The sequence below is a fragment of the Dama dama genome, chromosome 15 (genome assembly GCF_033118175.1).
Source record: "Dama dama isolate Ldn47 chromosome 15, ASM3311817v1, whole genome shotgun sequence".
Classification (NCBI taxonomy): Eukaryota; Metazoa; Chordata; class Mammalia; order Artiodactyla; family Cervidae; genus Dama; species Dama dama.
Window position 1 is genome coordinate 19,340,549 of NC_083695.1, and position 17,261 is coordinate 19,357,809.

Below are 17,261 nucleotides of genomic sequence, written 5' to 3' on the forward strand. Positions count from 1 at the left end.
AAGACAGAAGTTTAGAATGTTAGCATGAAATTAAACAAGTATAACTTCAAAAGACTTGCAATTATTTTACAATCACTGTGGTTTTCTTAACAATAGGCTTATCTGAAATATTAGACATATGCAGTTTTGAAAGTTAAAGTAATATAGTTTCAGCATACTTGTAGCATTTTTTCCGTCTCTGGTTACCCATTTTTTTAATAACATGAAGCTTTGAGAAATTAAAGAATTTGGATTTTCCACACGTATTTGATTGATTTCGTCCACTGAAAAATTCAGTTCCCTTGCCAGTTCTGTAGAAAAGAAAAAGAGTTACTAAGATTTCATGTTATGCTTTTATCACATATATTTTATAAAAGTAATGCTTAAATGCCACCAAAAAAGGCGGGGGTGGGGGGGCGGAATTCTATAGTAAAACGCAAGTACAGCCTTGGGCATTAATATATACTTGATTTCACAGCAAAGTAGTGATAATACACAGGCTGTGACTTCTCTCTCTTGAGGTAATTCCTTGGTTATAATCAGATTTCCTTTGGAGATCATTTTATAAAGATTCTTAATCTGTTCAAAGAGGATATTGATAGATTCTTTTAATTTAGCTAAATTATTATCTGCAATTTGAAGCAAACTTCATATAAGATAGGTGTACTAAGTCGCTTCAGTCCTGTGCAACTCTTTACGACCCCACGGACTGTAACCCACCAGGCTCCTCTGTCCATGGGATTCTCCAGGCAAGAATATTGGAGTGGGTTGCTGTACCCTTCTCCAGGGAATCTTCCTGACCCAAGGATCGAACCCACTTCCTTTCCATCTCCTACATTGGCAGGTGGGTTCTTTAGCGCCACCTGAGAAGCCCATCTCTGATAAGATAGTTAGGGATATACAATTCATAAACATTCCACAAGAGAAGCCAGTAGGGTTTTTCTCTAGGCAATATTCATGAAATAAATCTTTTTCTCACATAATATTCTATTCTATATGCCTTCAAGTTTCATCAGTGCCACTTGGGAGGTTAAATGATGACTCAAAGCCAGATCACTGTCTATGATACACTGCCATTTGTGTAAAAAATAAAAGGGAGACAAGCTTTCTGTCCAACTAAGTGTATCCAGCCATATACTCAATCTTGTAAATGCAGACAGCTATCCCTGGAAGGATACATATGATACAAATAGCTGCCTTGGGGGAGTAAAATTTGGGAGTCAAAGATGAGAGGGAGACTTACCTTTCAGTGTATACTTTTTGTACAATTAAAAAAATCTGTCAGATGTGTATTAGCCTTAAGTGATTAAAAAAAGTAAGAAATGGGAAAATCCATGGAAAAAGAATTGGCCAGGATTCTATCTCCTGCTTAAGAACCTTTCCAGCAGTTTGGCAAAATGTATTCAGAGGCTCAAAAAAGTCTATATCCTTTGGCCAACTGATTTCACTTCTAGAAATCTACAGTGACAATACACAGGGTTGTAGACAATTATTTACATACATGAATGTCCACTGTAGGCTTGTCCTACTTAAAAAGTGAAAACAGAGCATGCGTTGAACAAAAGGAGAGTTAATTAATGTAATGCAGTGGCTGGCAAACTGATCACAGCCTGCAGGGTGCTTCTAGAAATGAAACTACATCTTCATAGAGCAAAACTCAGCCTTAATATATGGGATACACATTTTCTCTTCCTTTTACCAACAAAAGCAAAATCTGAATTTATTTCATGGTTCACTAGTGCATTGTGACTGACAGCAAAACACCATTGTAAAGTATGTGTATTGGGTGTTACTTATACATTAAACCAAGATCAGAAAGAAATAAAAAGAAAACTGTGTATAAAACATCTTCAAAAAATTTTTATAAAAAAAAAAGTACCTTGTTACTAGTTAACAGTAGTTCTGAGGGATGAATTTAAATTTTGTCCTTCATTGTGTATATGGTAATTCAAATTAGAAAAGTTAATTTTTTTTAAAGTTCCTTATCTCTTTGTGTCTTAAGGACAGTAATCCTTATTGTCCTCATTTCCAAACCATATCCTTTGTCTAGAGACTCAGTGAAGAGCAAAGACATTGTCACTGAGAATTTTACAAATTTTATGACTTTATGTTTCTTCTCTATTTTCATGTCACATCTCCAAAAGTTTACTCTGACAAACTAAGTTTTGCTTAAAGAAAATAAGCTAATAGTTATGGGCAAGTAATACTACAAAACCAACATTAACTCCAGCATATTTTCAGATTATAATGTCCAGTGTTAAAATATGCATGCATACTTAGTCGCTTCAGTCGTGTCTGACTCTTTGTGACCCCATGGACTGTAGTTCAACTCTTTGTGATTCCATGGATTGTAGCCCACCAGGCTCTCTTTCCTTGGGGTTCTCCAGGCAAGAAAACTGGAATGGGTTGCCGTGCCCTCTTCCAGGGGATCTTCCCAACACAGGGATCGAACCTGCATTTCCTGCATTGCAGGAGGATTCTTTATTGTTTGAGCCACCCGGAATATATAAATATTAATATTTTATGTTCATACATATTTATACATGATGAATTGCTACTAACTCTTAATAGTCTGCAAAGGATTACTCAAACCCCCTGTTTTTTCCAGAGCTCCACTAGGTTAGGTCAGTAGCAGTGTGCCTTAGGGCAGGGCTGGGTGGAAGGAGAGGAGTCCTTTTAATGGAGAGGGTAGGTGGCGTGAGATTCAGGGCATTGGAAAAAAAATAATTGTAGGTGACCTTTTGTGCCATGATCTAGTTTCATAATCTCCCTTTTGACAGCACAGATAATTACTTCCTTGAGAATGTATGTCCCTGATAGTATGCAAGATGACTTTAAATATGACAGTAATTAACATTTATGTTTAGCTATTATGTTGTTTGGCTGTGCACTAAAAAAAAATACGTACAACCTATAAAATTTAAAATTTCTCTGATTCATGTGAAGTAGGATTTGAGGGGCCCAGTTAACATCAGAATACAAAGCAGTACTGTCCAGTTGACACAGAGCCTTATCTTCATCTTAAGTGAAGTGGAATCAAGCCAAATATTCCTTTTCTAAACACCAATTATAAAAGTTTCATTCACTTCACAGAATCCAACTATCTTTGTAAATTGAATAGATTCATTTATCTGTATATGTTTTCTGAAAAATTTAATTCAAAATTTAACTGTCATCCTTTGTTTTGTTGTTTATCTAGTGATTGAAAATGATCCTTGTTTTCTATTATCACAGTGATATCATGGGTTTCCCTGGTGGCTCAGTGGTAGAGAATTCGCCTGCCAATGCAGGAGACACAGGTTGAATCCCTAATCCAGGAAGATCCCACATGCCTTGGAGCAGCTAAGCTTGTGTGCCACAACCGCTGAGCTTGTGCTCTGAAGCCCATGCACGCTAGAGCCGGTGCTCTGCAGCAAGAGAAGCCACTGGAGTTGAGAAGCTTGTGCCCTACAACTGGAGAGCAGCCCCCGCTTGCCACAACTGGAGAAAAACGCACACAGCAATGAAGACCCAGAAGGTCCAAAAATAAATAAAATTATTAAAAAGAAAAGGAAGCATTTTGGGGGGAAAAAAGTGACATAAGATTTCCTTTTAAGTAAATCTTTGAGCATAAAACTGAGTCTCCTTAAAAGTTTCAGGTAAATAAATAATATGTGTATATTATAAACAATGTGTGCATATCATAAAAATTGTGACAATGACTCATGAATGATTAAACTTTGTGAAACCTAGGCATGGATTAGTTGAACTATTGCCTAAGAGAGCTACTCTAAGGGTATAAACCATGCTTCAACATTTTGTATTATTTAAAAACCATAGCCTTCAGGTATATTTTCCTTTATGCCCCAAGATAAATCTTTCATTAGGTAAAAGGTTATCCTATGTTACCAGAAATGGCATTGTGAAGAAAGTGCTCAAATTTAAGGTAAAATAAATTTAAATTTTCTATTCTGTAGTGTATATGCATAGAAAAGCTTTGAAAAAAACACAGTATACAAGGTATTATGTGTAATTAACTCTGGGTATATAGAACTATGAGTGATTAAAAATGTTTTTATTCCTTCTTTAAAAAAATGATAAACTGCTTGTGAAAAAGACAAATTAAGAAATTTCATTCAGGTGTATACACACTTACCTGTCCAACTGAGTCCCAGGTGATCGGCTACTATTGCCATCCTGATATCTGTCCGTTCACATGGACTCTGTGGACCTACGATTTACAATTTCTTAATTAAAATAATCATCAAGAAAGACACGACACTGGAAAATTGCTTTTAGCAGTACTCAGATTTTACAGAGAGACTGATGCTAACACTGTACACTGAAATGTGTCCTAATCACCTACATGAACACTTCTCTTTTACATGACTCACTTGATTTTCACCTACATCAGGCCAAATGTCAAGACTACATGGATGCTCGATGTAATGAAATTCAACATGCTGACAAGCTAGCTACTTTACAATAGCTACAGAAGTGTCGTGGGGGTGAAAACACCACGATGGCATTTCAACATCTGTGCTTTTACTTTGACAGAATCATATGCACTAGCACATTGGAAAAAAGTTGCTTATCTTGAATGACACCAATATCTTCAGCATGCTTCCCTAGCTGTCTATCGTGTTGCTGGGTTAAAAGGAAGGAAAGAAGGGTATATAGACAGCACACACAGATGACAATGACAGAATGAGAAACTACGGTTAAGTCACTCCACAGGCAATCACAACAGGTCATGCACTAGGGTCTACAAGTTGGAAAGTGTTTACAAACTATGCTCGTTCTCCAGGACGTGAGCAAAGAGTGCTCGAGAGACCTGACTGCCTTCATTCTCACCAGTCCTCCTACTGCTCCTTTTCTCACTGCCGGCCTTTTCACTCTTTGATTTTAAAGATGCTGCCTCTGTTTTCTTATCTCTAGCAGACCTCGTTGTAACCGAAGGCGGGCCACCCCGGGAAGTCTCGGACAACGACGTGTTTCTTGAGGTACTGTCTTCCTCATCGGACAACTCGGACTGCATCTTTTTGTCTTCTTCAGAGAGGCGGTCCACAAGCTTTAAGGTCTCACCACTAATTCCCTTAAAATATTCAATGGAATGTTTACATACTTCCTTAAGCTGGCTTTTCCTGACTTTAACTGTGGTGGTGCTGGTGGTGGTGGTGGTGGTGGAGGTGATACAGGTGGATCTTACCTTTACTGGCAACTTGGATGGGAGCTGTTTGGCCTTGCCTTTCTCTGGCTGCCCTTGCTTTTGTGTGGCACATGGTTTTCTAACTGAACCTGGGTTATCCCTGTGTGTGTTTTTCACTGGAATTCTGGACTTCACATCTACACATGAAGAAGTAGTAAGGCCTTTGCTTTTCTCAGACTGACTAACCTGCTTCACTTTACTCACATTAATGTTTGGCATATGATCTGGTGGGAAGAGATCTTTTGGTGAAGTGGCCTTTATGGGAAGTTTGGATTTTCGCCTAATCCCTATTGATTCCTTTGTCTTTTGCTGCTCTCCAAGAACTTTCTGTTTCTCTCTCACACAATGTCCTTGCAGTACCCCTGTCTTTTTTTCTGATGAGCTTTTCACTGGATTAACTTTCTCTGTGGTACGAGTGGGTGCAGAATGTTCTGTCAGAACTACATGACTTGTAATGTTATCTGTCTGTATAGTGGAAGAATCCAAATTGTTGTTGTTATTAAAGTTATCTTTTTGAAAATCATGTTTTTCTTGGGGCCTAACGCCCATGTGGCTATTGGCTGTATTTGAAATCACCGTTATAGGTTCATTCTCTAATCCCTGACCACTGGTCATCACAGCGTCTGTCTTATCTGTCACTTCTCCAGGGCCTTCTTTCTTCAAGGTCATGGTGGATGCAGAAATTCCCATTTTTATAGGCGTGCGCAACTTGGGGTCAAGTTTAGAGGAGTTAGTGGCCGCTGCTGCTTTCTCCTGAGAGCCACTAGTGGATGTGCCTTCCTGACTCTCTCCGCTGGCCGGGATGCTGGGGTTGGGTTCCACTGTAGGTGCCTCTACATTTCCCTCTAGATTGGTTTCTACAGTGCTGTCCCCTGCCTGTGGCTGTGGTGTGGCAGTGACCGTACTTTTATCCCCTTCCCCCGGGTCCCCTGACTTCCCTTCAGAAGTATGCTCACCAATCTGGAAAAATTGGAGCCTCTCTTCAACAAAATCCCTCTTGCTCATGTCAATTGCACCACTGCGAGTCATCTCAAACATTTTTCCTTCATGAAATGGGAAGGGGTTAGGCTCACTAGTTGGGGTACTTTCATCAGTTGGCGTGCGGGCTGGTGTTGTATCGGGGGTGGTTGCTGGAGAGCGGTCTTCCACAGCCAGACCAAATGGCTTATTTTCATCTTCCCGTGATTTACTGTCATACACGTCATCATCTCCTCGGTTACTAGACCAGGGGTCAAAATCTAGACCTTTGGTAGCTACCGTTTTAAAAGGAGTGGCAAATTCTTCATCTACTTTGTAACTGAAGTAAGTATCAGGAAACACTGATCTGTCAGGATGTCTTCCTTCTAGTGTGAAAAACTGGGCCCCTGACTTTTGATCAGTCTTATCAGGAGTCTTTTCAGATGGAGAACTTTTAGGAGGTGGCTTATCTTCATCTGATCCCAACCTTCCCTCCTCCTCCTCAATAACTTCGAGTTTGCTTTGGCTAAAGGAGCGATCAGCTGGCTTCAGAATGCCTTCCGTGTTCCAGATATCTTTCTTCAGCTCCAGGGTCTGACTGGGGAGTTTAGAATCACTCTCAGTCAAGCCATCATCTTCATCTTGCAGGTCATAGCCATCCAGAGAGTCGATCTCTGTGGCATCTGTATCATGAGAGAACTCTGCCGTGGTGGCAATGGAACACTCTGTGATGGACTGGTCATTGTTCCCGTTCTGGGCAGCTTCATTCTGAGGTGAATCAAGGCCAAGGCCGAATTCAGTATCTTTTCCAGATCCATTTATTTCTAATTCTTTCTGGGTGGAAGGCTTTTCAGCAGAGGCTTTGGATTTTGTCACTTCTTTTTGTTCATCGTCGGCCTCCTTTAACTTGAAGGTATATTTTTTGACTGGCACTGGTTGATAAAGGGATTCGTCATCACTGGAGTCACTGATGTCCGCCCCGGGAGGAACTGGGGAGGGTGGCTGCACCCTGATGACCGGTTCGGCCAGCTGGTACTTGTCATGCTCGTCTTGCAAACTGACTTCAATCATGTCAATCTCCCTTTCAGGAAGATAAGGATGTTTCTTATCCGACTCCATCTGGTCTGCATCCAGCGGTGGAGGAGGGGGAAATTCAATGTAGGCAACTCTGTTAGTTTTGGGTCTCTGGTTAGAGTCCTTGCTCACGTTGTTAGGCATTTCATGCTCGACTGCAGCCATCTCCTCCACCGCAGGCTGCTTTAAGGAGGCCGATTTGGCCTGCTCCTCCTCCTCAGATTCCTCCGAAACCTCAGGAATTGGGCTGGGTTTGCCTGGTATAAAAGCTATAAGCGAGTCTGGTGTCTTAGACGTAAATTCGTAACTCACTTCCTCTGAACTGGGCGTCTCTGGGGTTAAAGGGCTCTTCCCAGAGCTGTCCAGAAAGGAAACTTGCTCTAGAGTATCATCTTCTGGACTACCTTGAGGAGAAGGAGGTTGCTTCTGCTGTCTAGTTGTGTAAAAGGTTCCCCTGGTCTCTTGTACTGTCTTACATTCCTGACTTATGATTTTTTTTACACCTCCTTGTTGTATCTCCTTCTCATACTGCTTTCCCACCTGCACAAAACTGACATAAACAGGTAAAGTTTTTATTTCTTTCCCTCCCTCCGTTTGGGCTAGTGGTACAACTTTTTCCAATCCATCAATGGGACTGTGGTCGAATACATCACTAGAGGGCGATTCCTTTCCTGGGCTAAACTCTAGAGAATCTGGAGACTTGGTCGGGGAGAGCTCTGTTTCATCGAGAGGTGGGCATAAGCCTACATAACTCTGGTGTTTTGAAACTTTGCTGATTTCTGAATAGGTTACTTTTTCCTCTTCTATAGAATTAAAGTGCTGTGTCTCAACTGTCTCTTTAGTCATACTTGACTGGGATAACTTTGGCGACAGTTCATGTTTTGGAAGTGTCGACTGCTCACAAAAACCATCGGAAATATCTGGAGCTGGTGTCCTCCTTTCCTCTGCAACCCTGACCGGGATGTGCGACACCGCCGAGTTCTCACTTCTCCTGGAAGGCTGGTCAAGAGAGCCACCCGGATGCTCCCCATCTTTAACAACATATTCCCTATATAAGACCTTTTTGGAGGGAGATTTTACAGTCATTTCCTTAATTTCTGAGAGAGAGCCATTAGTTAACAATTTGTGTTCTCTCTCAGTCACAGACAAAAACTCATCCCTCTGGTCAACAATTTTACTCTCAGGGTGACCAACATGATTTTCTCTTACATCATGAACAAGTACATGTGAAAGTTTCTCTTTCTGTGACTTATTATTAGCAGCTCCAGAACTTTCCCACGTTCTAAAGACCTTTTTGTCCCATGGTCCCTTTGTTGCTAAGTCTGTGGTTATGCGACAAGACAAGTCTTTAGCCTGTTGCTCAGAAAAATAGTCAGGCATCGCTTTACTTGACATTTCAGTCCTCTGTTTTTTCACATCATCAGAACCAAAATCATTTACAACCATCTCATTGCTCTCAGCATGCTCATCTTTAGCTTTTAATACTGTAAGATCTTTTTGCACAGAGATACTTTCATCTGAGGGGTCTGTGGCCTTCTGCTGTTTTTCTCGAGCAAACACCTGGTAGACAGGTAGCTTGCTTTCCTGGATTTTTTTAACTGGGATTCTGGATTGGCCATCTGGCTTTCTGTCTTCTTGAGAAACGTCCTTACTTTTGGCCTGAGCACCCTGTTCAAATTTTAACCTAATGGAACTGAGTTTAGATTGCTTGAGCTGAAACCCAGTTTGGGGCCCTTCTGGTTCTTTGCTCTGAGAACTACTTCCTTTGGCCTCCTCTGTGGACTTGCTGTCCTCAGTCTGTTGGGAAGGAACCACCTCTGGGCCGCTGGGCAGACTGGCTGCATTCCTCTCATCAGCTCTGGGGATGCTTTGTCCATCACGGCCATGTTGCCTCACCTTGACCCACTCATCACTGGAGGCCAGCAGTTCTGTCAGCAGTGCTTTTTCAGGGCTGCTACTGGTAGAGCTTTGGGATGAGTATTCTTTGCCATTTCTAGGGCGTTGCTTTTTCTCTGGGGACTGCAGTTCATCATTGAGCTTTTCAGTTTTGTCACGAAAAAACTGTGACACTTCAGTCAGTTTCTCTTCAGCTTCCTTCACAGTCCTGTCCACCCTGTCTTCGTATATCAACTTCTCTCTACCTCTATCTAATCTGTCCTCAGTAAAGCGCATCCACATGGCATGTTTTGGACTACTAACATCGCCAGAATAGTGCAACACTGTCACTTTATCAAAATGCTCATCTTTAGACACTTTACCTACACCATTTTCAGACACATCTTTATAGATTTTGGAGAGAATTTCTTTTTTGGGGGCAGTGACTACTTTTTCTCTGGCCCGCTTATCAGACTCTGAGCTAGGGGGTCCTGCATGGTCTGTAACCGATTCCTCAGTATCAGAATGAGACACATCTAGCTTTTCTGACAGAAGCATTTTCTCAGCAAACCTGTAAGACTCCCCTCTTAGTTCTGACAACTCATCGTCATGGTATTCTATTGAGTGTTGACTCAAAAGCTTCAGTGTTTTATAAGAGTCATCGGATATGAGTTGAGCAGAACTAGGGCGACTATCTTCTTCTTGGGACACAGGAGTGTTTACTCTGGAAGACTCCAGATAAGAAGGCAATGACTCTTCAGCAGTGAGTTCTTCTTCTTCTTGCTGACCCTGTTCCTCTGAACAAGGAAAAGCATCGTGTTTTTCTGGCAGAAAATCTTTTAGGTTAATATCTCCCCGGGATAAGTCTTTCTGATATACATACATTTCCTTTTCTGGATGCTTTTTGGTTTCTCTAATAATGACTTCAGTGGGCTCAGCCTGGTTACCTTTTTCGATGTGGACTTCTATTATACGCTCCAGTTTGGGTTTCATTTGGTTGTCCTTCTCTGTGTGCTGGGCTGAGGTTTCAGCGGCAGACTTGTGAACGTCTGGAGATACTGCCGACTTATGTTCAAACAGACCTGCCAGTTCTTTGGAAGGGTCCCGACCGGACTGAAAGGCTTTCATGATGTCGTGGACTGACATGGTTTCTTCAATTCTCTCAGAGGTACCTTCACTGCCTGGTGGAGAATGATAAACCATTCTGGTGGTTGTGGTGATGTGAGTCTCTTCCTTAACACGCATGCCTTTGCCCAGAACGCAACTGTGGTCATCATCTTCACTACTGGCTTTCATCTGAAACGCTTTGACTTTTTCTTTAATGTTAGAAGTGGTGGGCTTTGGTTCCAGTTCCATAAAAGTAGGTGAAGGTTTGGGTGACACGGGCTCCTCTGGTTGGGACGGGGGAGCATCTCCAGCTGAGGGCTCATAGCTCCTGATAACATGAACCACTTCAGTTCTTGTTTCTGTAATGACTGGAGGGATGGGGACCTCGTGGAAGAGTGGTTTGGGGCCAGTGCTTTCAGCACTTTGTGGGGCTGAAGGTGTTTTTTCACTTCTTGTTTCAAAGCCACTGTCAGACAAGGGACTTTTATCTTGGTCATGTTGAGAAAAGTCATCTGGAGACTCCAAAATAGTATCTGTTCCAAAAAAGGAATCAGCCATCTTACATAACTCTTTCTCAGAGGTGGAAGGCCTCATGGAGGCTGGAGGCATTTTGAGTTTGTGTTCCTGCAGGGCAATTGCTGGTTTTAAAATTCGTTTCTGTCTCTCTTCACCATCCTTCTTGGCATCCTCAAACTTGTACTTTAAGTTTGTCAGAGAACTACTCCCAATATCATTTGTTAGGTAATCGATAACTTTGGTCAAGTTGTAATCCTTTTCAGAGGCGGCCTTTGCCTTGACTTGCACTCTCTCTGGCAGAGATGGAGAATGGCTCCCACTAGCTTGTTGTCTTGCGTCTCTTATTTCTTCTGAACTAAATTCTATCCAGTCATCTTCAGGAGAGTGTCCTTTGTCACTCTTTGGTGATTTGAGTGGTCCTTTATCCACACAGACATCCTTTTTAAGGATTTCACTAACTTTCACTAAGTCTTCCTTTACTTTCTCGACAATTTTGAAAGGTTCTTCATCGTCGATTCTCCCTTCTTTGGGGAGTTCAGGTTGGAATGGCTTCTCCTCAGGCACATCCGTTTGGAGTATTGCAGTCATCCGCATTAGATCCTCCTTCATTTCAGCCACATCTTTTAATATCTCCTGACTGGAAGATAGAGAAGATGGTGTAGACAGCTTAAGGGCAGACGGTGCAAGGAACAAAGATGATTTAACTGGAGATGAAGTTCGATTGAAATGGGGCTGAGGACGTGTCTCCGTAGTCAATGTTTTAATGGGTGACAGCAAGGCTGCTGCTGATTTTGTAAGTGAATTAGAGTCTGGAAGTTTCTTTAATGATGGTTCTGGCAAAACATTGACTACAGAGTATACTGGCACTGTTATTATTGATGAAGTTACAGATGAGGTAGTTGCAGATATTGATGACCCAAGGGATGTATAGAGTGCACTTGCAGAAGGAGTTCTTAGAGACTGAAAAGCTGATGGTGCTGGAGAAACATAAGACCTGAGTGGGGAAAATGGCATTGCTGTAGTGGAAGGGAACACTTTCTCAACTGCATCAGTGGCCGCATTAACCACAGAGCTCACAGAGTTTGTAGCTGTAGCAATTTTTTCCTGTAATGTGGCAGTGGCTTTGCATCCATTAATTAACGTTGAAGATGATGGATATTTCAGAGGGGAAATAGATCCATTGACTAATGCTACCTCTGCATGTCCAGGCATCTGTTTCACAGGTGATGAAAGAGAAGAGGCCATTGTAACTTTAGCTGATGAAATGACATCAGCTGTTGATTTAGCTGGAGACACAACTGACTTTAAAGGTGAAGATATTAGCGGTGCTGCTGATGTGATAATTGACTTAAATGGCAGACTCGAAGAATACATATTAATGTTTGATTTGGGGGAAGCAGGGGGTGTCATAGTAATTGACGACCTCTCCAAAAGAGATCCTGCAGTAGTCACTGGGGAGGTTCGAGAGGAAAATGTAGAAGTGGATGCCAGCCCCTTTAAAGGTGAGGCCTCCGTGACTGTGGGAGCTCTAACCAGAGTGCCAGAGGAAACCTGGATATTGTATGGAGACTGTGACACCACTGTTTTTATTGGTGAAGAAATTGTCCGAAAGGATCTAATTGGAGATGCCACGTCACTAATGGATTTAACCGAAGATGTAGTTGATGCGCCTAATGTGGATTTGATTGGCGAAGGAGTCGAAACAGACCATATTGATTTTAATGGGGAAGCTGATGGCGTATTAGAGGAAGAACTTGACAAGGAAGTGAAGCCTGACTTGGCCGGCCCGGGCACTGTCATCGGAGCTGTGGTCCAGGACTGGTAGGGTCTTGTAGAAAAGAATGGCTTGTATGAGTAAGTGGTGGGGAGGGATCTTGTTGCTCCTGCACTCCGTTCAACTGTTTCTTAAATTTTAAAATGAAATCAAACACAAAAATCAACAAAAATGGTTGAGAAACAGAGAGACCAGAGAAAAAAATTGGTCAGTAAACTTTGAAATATTACAAAAGCAAGTACAATTGTTTGCATGATTCAGAATGGAAGAGGCAAAAGGAACAATTAAGAGGGGAAAAAAAATTTCTATAGACTCAACTAATCCAAGGTTAAAAATAAAAGTAAATAAAACACAGAGCAATGTGAAATGAAAGACAGAAAAGCACATTGCAACCAATAGGCCAACAATGAAAAATAAAAAACATGAGGAAAGAATTAATAATGAGAAAAATAACCACAATGGAAAACTGTTCGCTTACTTCCTATTGACTTTCTTATGTGCTGGTTTTGAAATATCAGTAGCCTTTCTGTTTTGCCTGTATAGGTACATATTTGTTCTGCACAACCATATAACTCTCATTTCAGTAATTTCTAATGTTCCCTCTCCTTGAACCTCTCAGTGATACAGATGCCACCTACTCAGAGCCATATCAATGTGCATAGCTATACATTAAATGTCTAAAACTCTTATTTTAGAAAACCACTCAAGCCTATTTCATGCAGAATCCAAAATAACTTTTAAGTGACAGGCAACTGATGTGCAAACTGTGAAGCCACTGGATTTTAAATTTGCATCTTCCATGCACAATTCGGTTATGCTTCACACCCATAAAAAGCCAATAAGAGCAAGAAATTTTCTGAGTCAAAACTTTAAAAGAAAAAAAACAAAGAAAAGGAATGTTTGCATTGATCTTTTCCATGCAGTATATTCCTTTTGGTGAAGAAAAAAAGAAACATAATATGAAATGATTTTAGAATGCATGTGTACACACACACACACAAAGGGGGAAAAAAACCAGAAATATGGTTCATGGTTACCATAAGCAAGCAAAGCAACTGAAAACATTTTCTCATGCGCGATATATCATGGCAAACGAGCCAAAGAAGTAATACAGTTTTTATGCCATATTATGCACAATGTGCAAACTTTAAAAATACTTTCACAAGAGCATTTAGAAAGAAGAGTACACTTTTTCCATGAGATGTGAAGTCTTGGTACCTTTTGAGATTTTTATGAAAACATTTAATACTGCATATGAAAAAATCCCTCTGCAACAGAATGTATCCACGTCTGGTTTGTCTTTATTATGGACAAAAAGCACATAGTTTATCTCAGATATTTTTTCAGAATCCACCATACTTCCAATTCTCAAAAGGTATCATGGGGGAAATTTAAAAAGCACAGTCATATTTTTAACACCCCAGATTTAAGTATCTACAGTGGGATACAGAATATATCTGTATATATGTTTAATCAATAACAGAGGGGCCAATTCTGGTGCCTTCCCAGAATATTCATGGGACTCATGGACACCCCAAACACTGGAGAAGCCATGAGGCAGACCTACCACTAGGAAAGATGGATTTAATACCAGCATCTTCTGGCAATGGGACAAGAAACATACAGATGAAATCCACATACTTGCTGGGGGATGGCAAGCACACACCGAGTCCTCTCTATTTCTACAGTTCTAAGACACAAACCAAGCTGGTCGCAGAGGTTTGGAATGCCTGCCAAGGGTTACGTTCTATGTCAAAGTTGAGTACAGTCTTGCTCCCAGAAAGCACTGTTTCAGAATAAGAGTGAAACTCGAAGAGGAAATGAGACTCTGCTTCATCTTTACGCTCCTCTTCATGCTGTGCTTGTGCCATTGCTACAATCCAGTCCTTGGATTAGCAGCTACTCCCACAGGGGTGAAGATTTTCATTCCTAGTGTACATTTAAATTCAAACATTCAGAACATATCCTTTTCTAGGCTTACATATTATTCTAAAGAGAAGTGGAAGAACTAAGGAAAAACTCACCCATTCATTACCCCTCCTGGTCATAATTCTCAATATTATATTGTTTAATTCTTGTGGGAACACCACACTGCAAATGGAAGGTTTAGGGATTCCTTCAACTCAGTGACTTGGGCTCAGTTCAGTGTCTTAAGGAAGGACTTATTTTTATAACTACCAGAAACTGGCAGAGCATCTCTGTTTTACCACTCAAGTCTGGCTCCACTAAGCAGAGAAGTCTTCGGAACCACATCTATGGTTTTATGCTTTGCACAAAGCAGCCAATTTACTGATTAGTTACATATTTTATGCTTTAATGATACATATTTCGTGATACCCTTTAGAACAAAGGCCTTCCCTGGTGGCTCAGATGGTAAAGAATCTGCCTACAATGTGGGAGACCTGGGTTCAATCCCTGGGTTGGGAAGATCCCCTAGAGAAGGAAATGGCTACCCACTCCAGTATTCTGGCCTGGAGAATTCCATGGACAGAGGAGCCTGGCAGGGGGTCCAAAGAGTTGGACACAACTGAGCGACTTTCACTCTTCACTTATAACAAAGGGAATTCTGGATGTCAAGCACTGAATTACACCAGAATCTTTTTTTTTTTTTTTTTAAGAATCTTTTTTTTTTTAAGAGGTTGGGTGGGTTGGGTAGGTGGAAAGAACAGGAAACTATGGGAAAAGTTGCGTTCACTTTCTCTTCTAACACCAATTTAGGGGTCATAACATTTCCCTAGTTTTTCTTTTAGTCCTTTTTTACTCCTTCCCATTCTTCTGTCCACCATTATGCTCCCTCTCATAAAACAGAGAAGAGAACCCTCTTCCTTCTATCAAAAGTCAAGGAAGACAAACTACATATACCTTCATGAAGCTAACTGAAAAGTAGCAGCCATTTCAGAAGTGGGAAAAATTCAATTGATGTTAGCACATGCACCTGACCTTACAACTCATATATTCCCCAAATAAACACCTTAGGGCACAAAAATCAGATAGGAGCCTGTCCAGAGGTACCTGACTTTAAGTAGCTGGAGCCTGTCCAGAGCTTAAGGATGTGGCCTGGGAGTCCCAAACAGCCATGCCACGAAAGCCCTAGCTTTGAGGCAAAGTAGTATCTAAAGGAAAACTTCTATCCAGGAAATTTATACATACATCTAGTTAAACACACACATCTTCCCTGCTTTATAGTAATGAGAGTTAATTTCAGCCCTTATGGTTTTGGAAAGATTTAGATAGTTATACTAGAGGAAAAAAGAGATCTGGAAGAACATTCATGAGTGCGGTTGGGTTTCCTTTCTCTTATGCTCCCTGTTTTGTGTCTGAATGTAAGAGCTCTCCAGGGGATAGATTCCAGAAGATTATGCTAAGACCACCTGAATGAAGTAGTGGAGTAGATTCCTGCTGCATATTTAATGTTATGTTGGCCCACAGAAACAAGAATTCAGGAAAGATGGGAAAAAACAGTTGTGGTTCTTACTGGTAAATTTCCAATCCTCCTTGAACTCAAGTAACTGTGAGTAATGGGAAGCAGCCAGAAATGATTCACTAATTTAAAAATAATGTTTGCATAAATCCTCCTCTGATCGTTAAAGTGGCACCATGCCACATCAGTCAAACATACTCTTAGTTCCTCTTGGTGGAGAGGCTTATCACGAGGGCTGTGATCACTGGAGGTGATAACCATGAGGCAGAGGGAGGAGAGGTGAGGGAAGACAAAGGGAGAAAAAGAATGAATATGACTGGATGAATCTATGTCTTGGTACTTGCAAGCTAGTTAACAGTGAACCAAAACATTTACTGAGAGAAGAAAAGGGTTTAACTGGTCTAGTAAAGCCCAACCTTAGAGTTGATATTTAATAAAGAGCAGAGGGAGGGAGGGAGGGAGAAAGAGTGGGAGGAAGTAGAAATCAGTAAACAAATGCTACCTCAGGAAGGCAGGAAAATCTAATTCCTGCCAACTGGGAAAAAAAGAATCAGAACTAAGCTAGAATGACCTACATAATATTAAGACAAATGAAATAATGACCAGAGTTACTTTATCATCTTTTATACTATCCGACAAGTATGAAAATGTTTTCTCTTTTTAGCATGGACTTAAACCAATCTTGGTATAGTATCATCTCCTAACATAGTTAGCAACCAAAGTGAAATCAGGGTTTTCAAAGTCAAGTGATAGATGTTTCTAATTCTGAAAAAAAAAAAAAAAAAAAGCTAATGGCTTACAAAAAACTTTTAAAGCTATGATCTGGGGCTTTTTGTACCTTGTATCTCCAACTATGTACAAAATATTACTTAGATTTCATGATAAAATTTTCCTGTAGGCAGTGTTCTTTTGCCACTGAGTTTTCTTTCACATGATATCAAAATTCTGTTTGTATAGAAAAAATGTCTCTTCTTATAAAAATCCACGTAGATTAGTAAATGTGTTAGGAAACTCACTCATTCCAGGCTCAGTCAAGTAGCTGTAGCGCTTACGTAAAGCTAACGATGCAAAACTCTGTCGTCTATCCGTTTTCTCGGTCTGGAAAAGAAAAAGGAGAGAATGATTATGTTCCAGTTCCTTGTGACATTTTCATCATTTTGAAACATTTTGTACAATGGCATGTCGATATCTTGTTTATCCTTATTTTTCTTCTTAACAGATTTTCTTAGGAAAATATTAGTTCCCTACTGTGATTCTATAGCCCCACCCCAATATCTTAACCAAATAACTATCACTTAGCAAAATATAAGAGCACCAACACAGCAGACTACAGGGAACTACAAATGAAAGACGAGCGTTACAGAGACTTC

General features: G+C 40.8%; 1 protein-coding gene across 9 annotated transcripts in view; it reads right to left on the bottom strand.

Moving 5' to 3' along the window:
* Positions 1 to 17,261, bottom strand: part of ANK3 (ankyrin 3) — a 720,826-nt gene that overhangs the window by 38,796 nt on the left and 664,769 nt on the right. For 8 of the 9 annotated variants that reach the window (XM_061161588.1, XM_061161587.1, XM_061161589.1 and 5 more), the window contains 3 exons: positions 16,908 to 16,989; positions 4,115 to 4,189; positions 159 to 290 (listed from right to left, as the gene is read on the bottom strand). In XM_061161588.1, the coding sequence (XP_061017571.1) occupies positions 159 to 290; positions 4,115 to 4,189; positions 16,908 to 16,989 (289 nt within the window). Of the gene's footprint in view, positions 1 to 158; positions 291 to 4,114; positions 4,190 to 4,812; positions 12,595 to 16,907; positions 16,990 to 17,261 lie in introns of all 9 variants that reach the window. The other variant, XM_061161586.1, reaches the window with a different exon arrangement.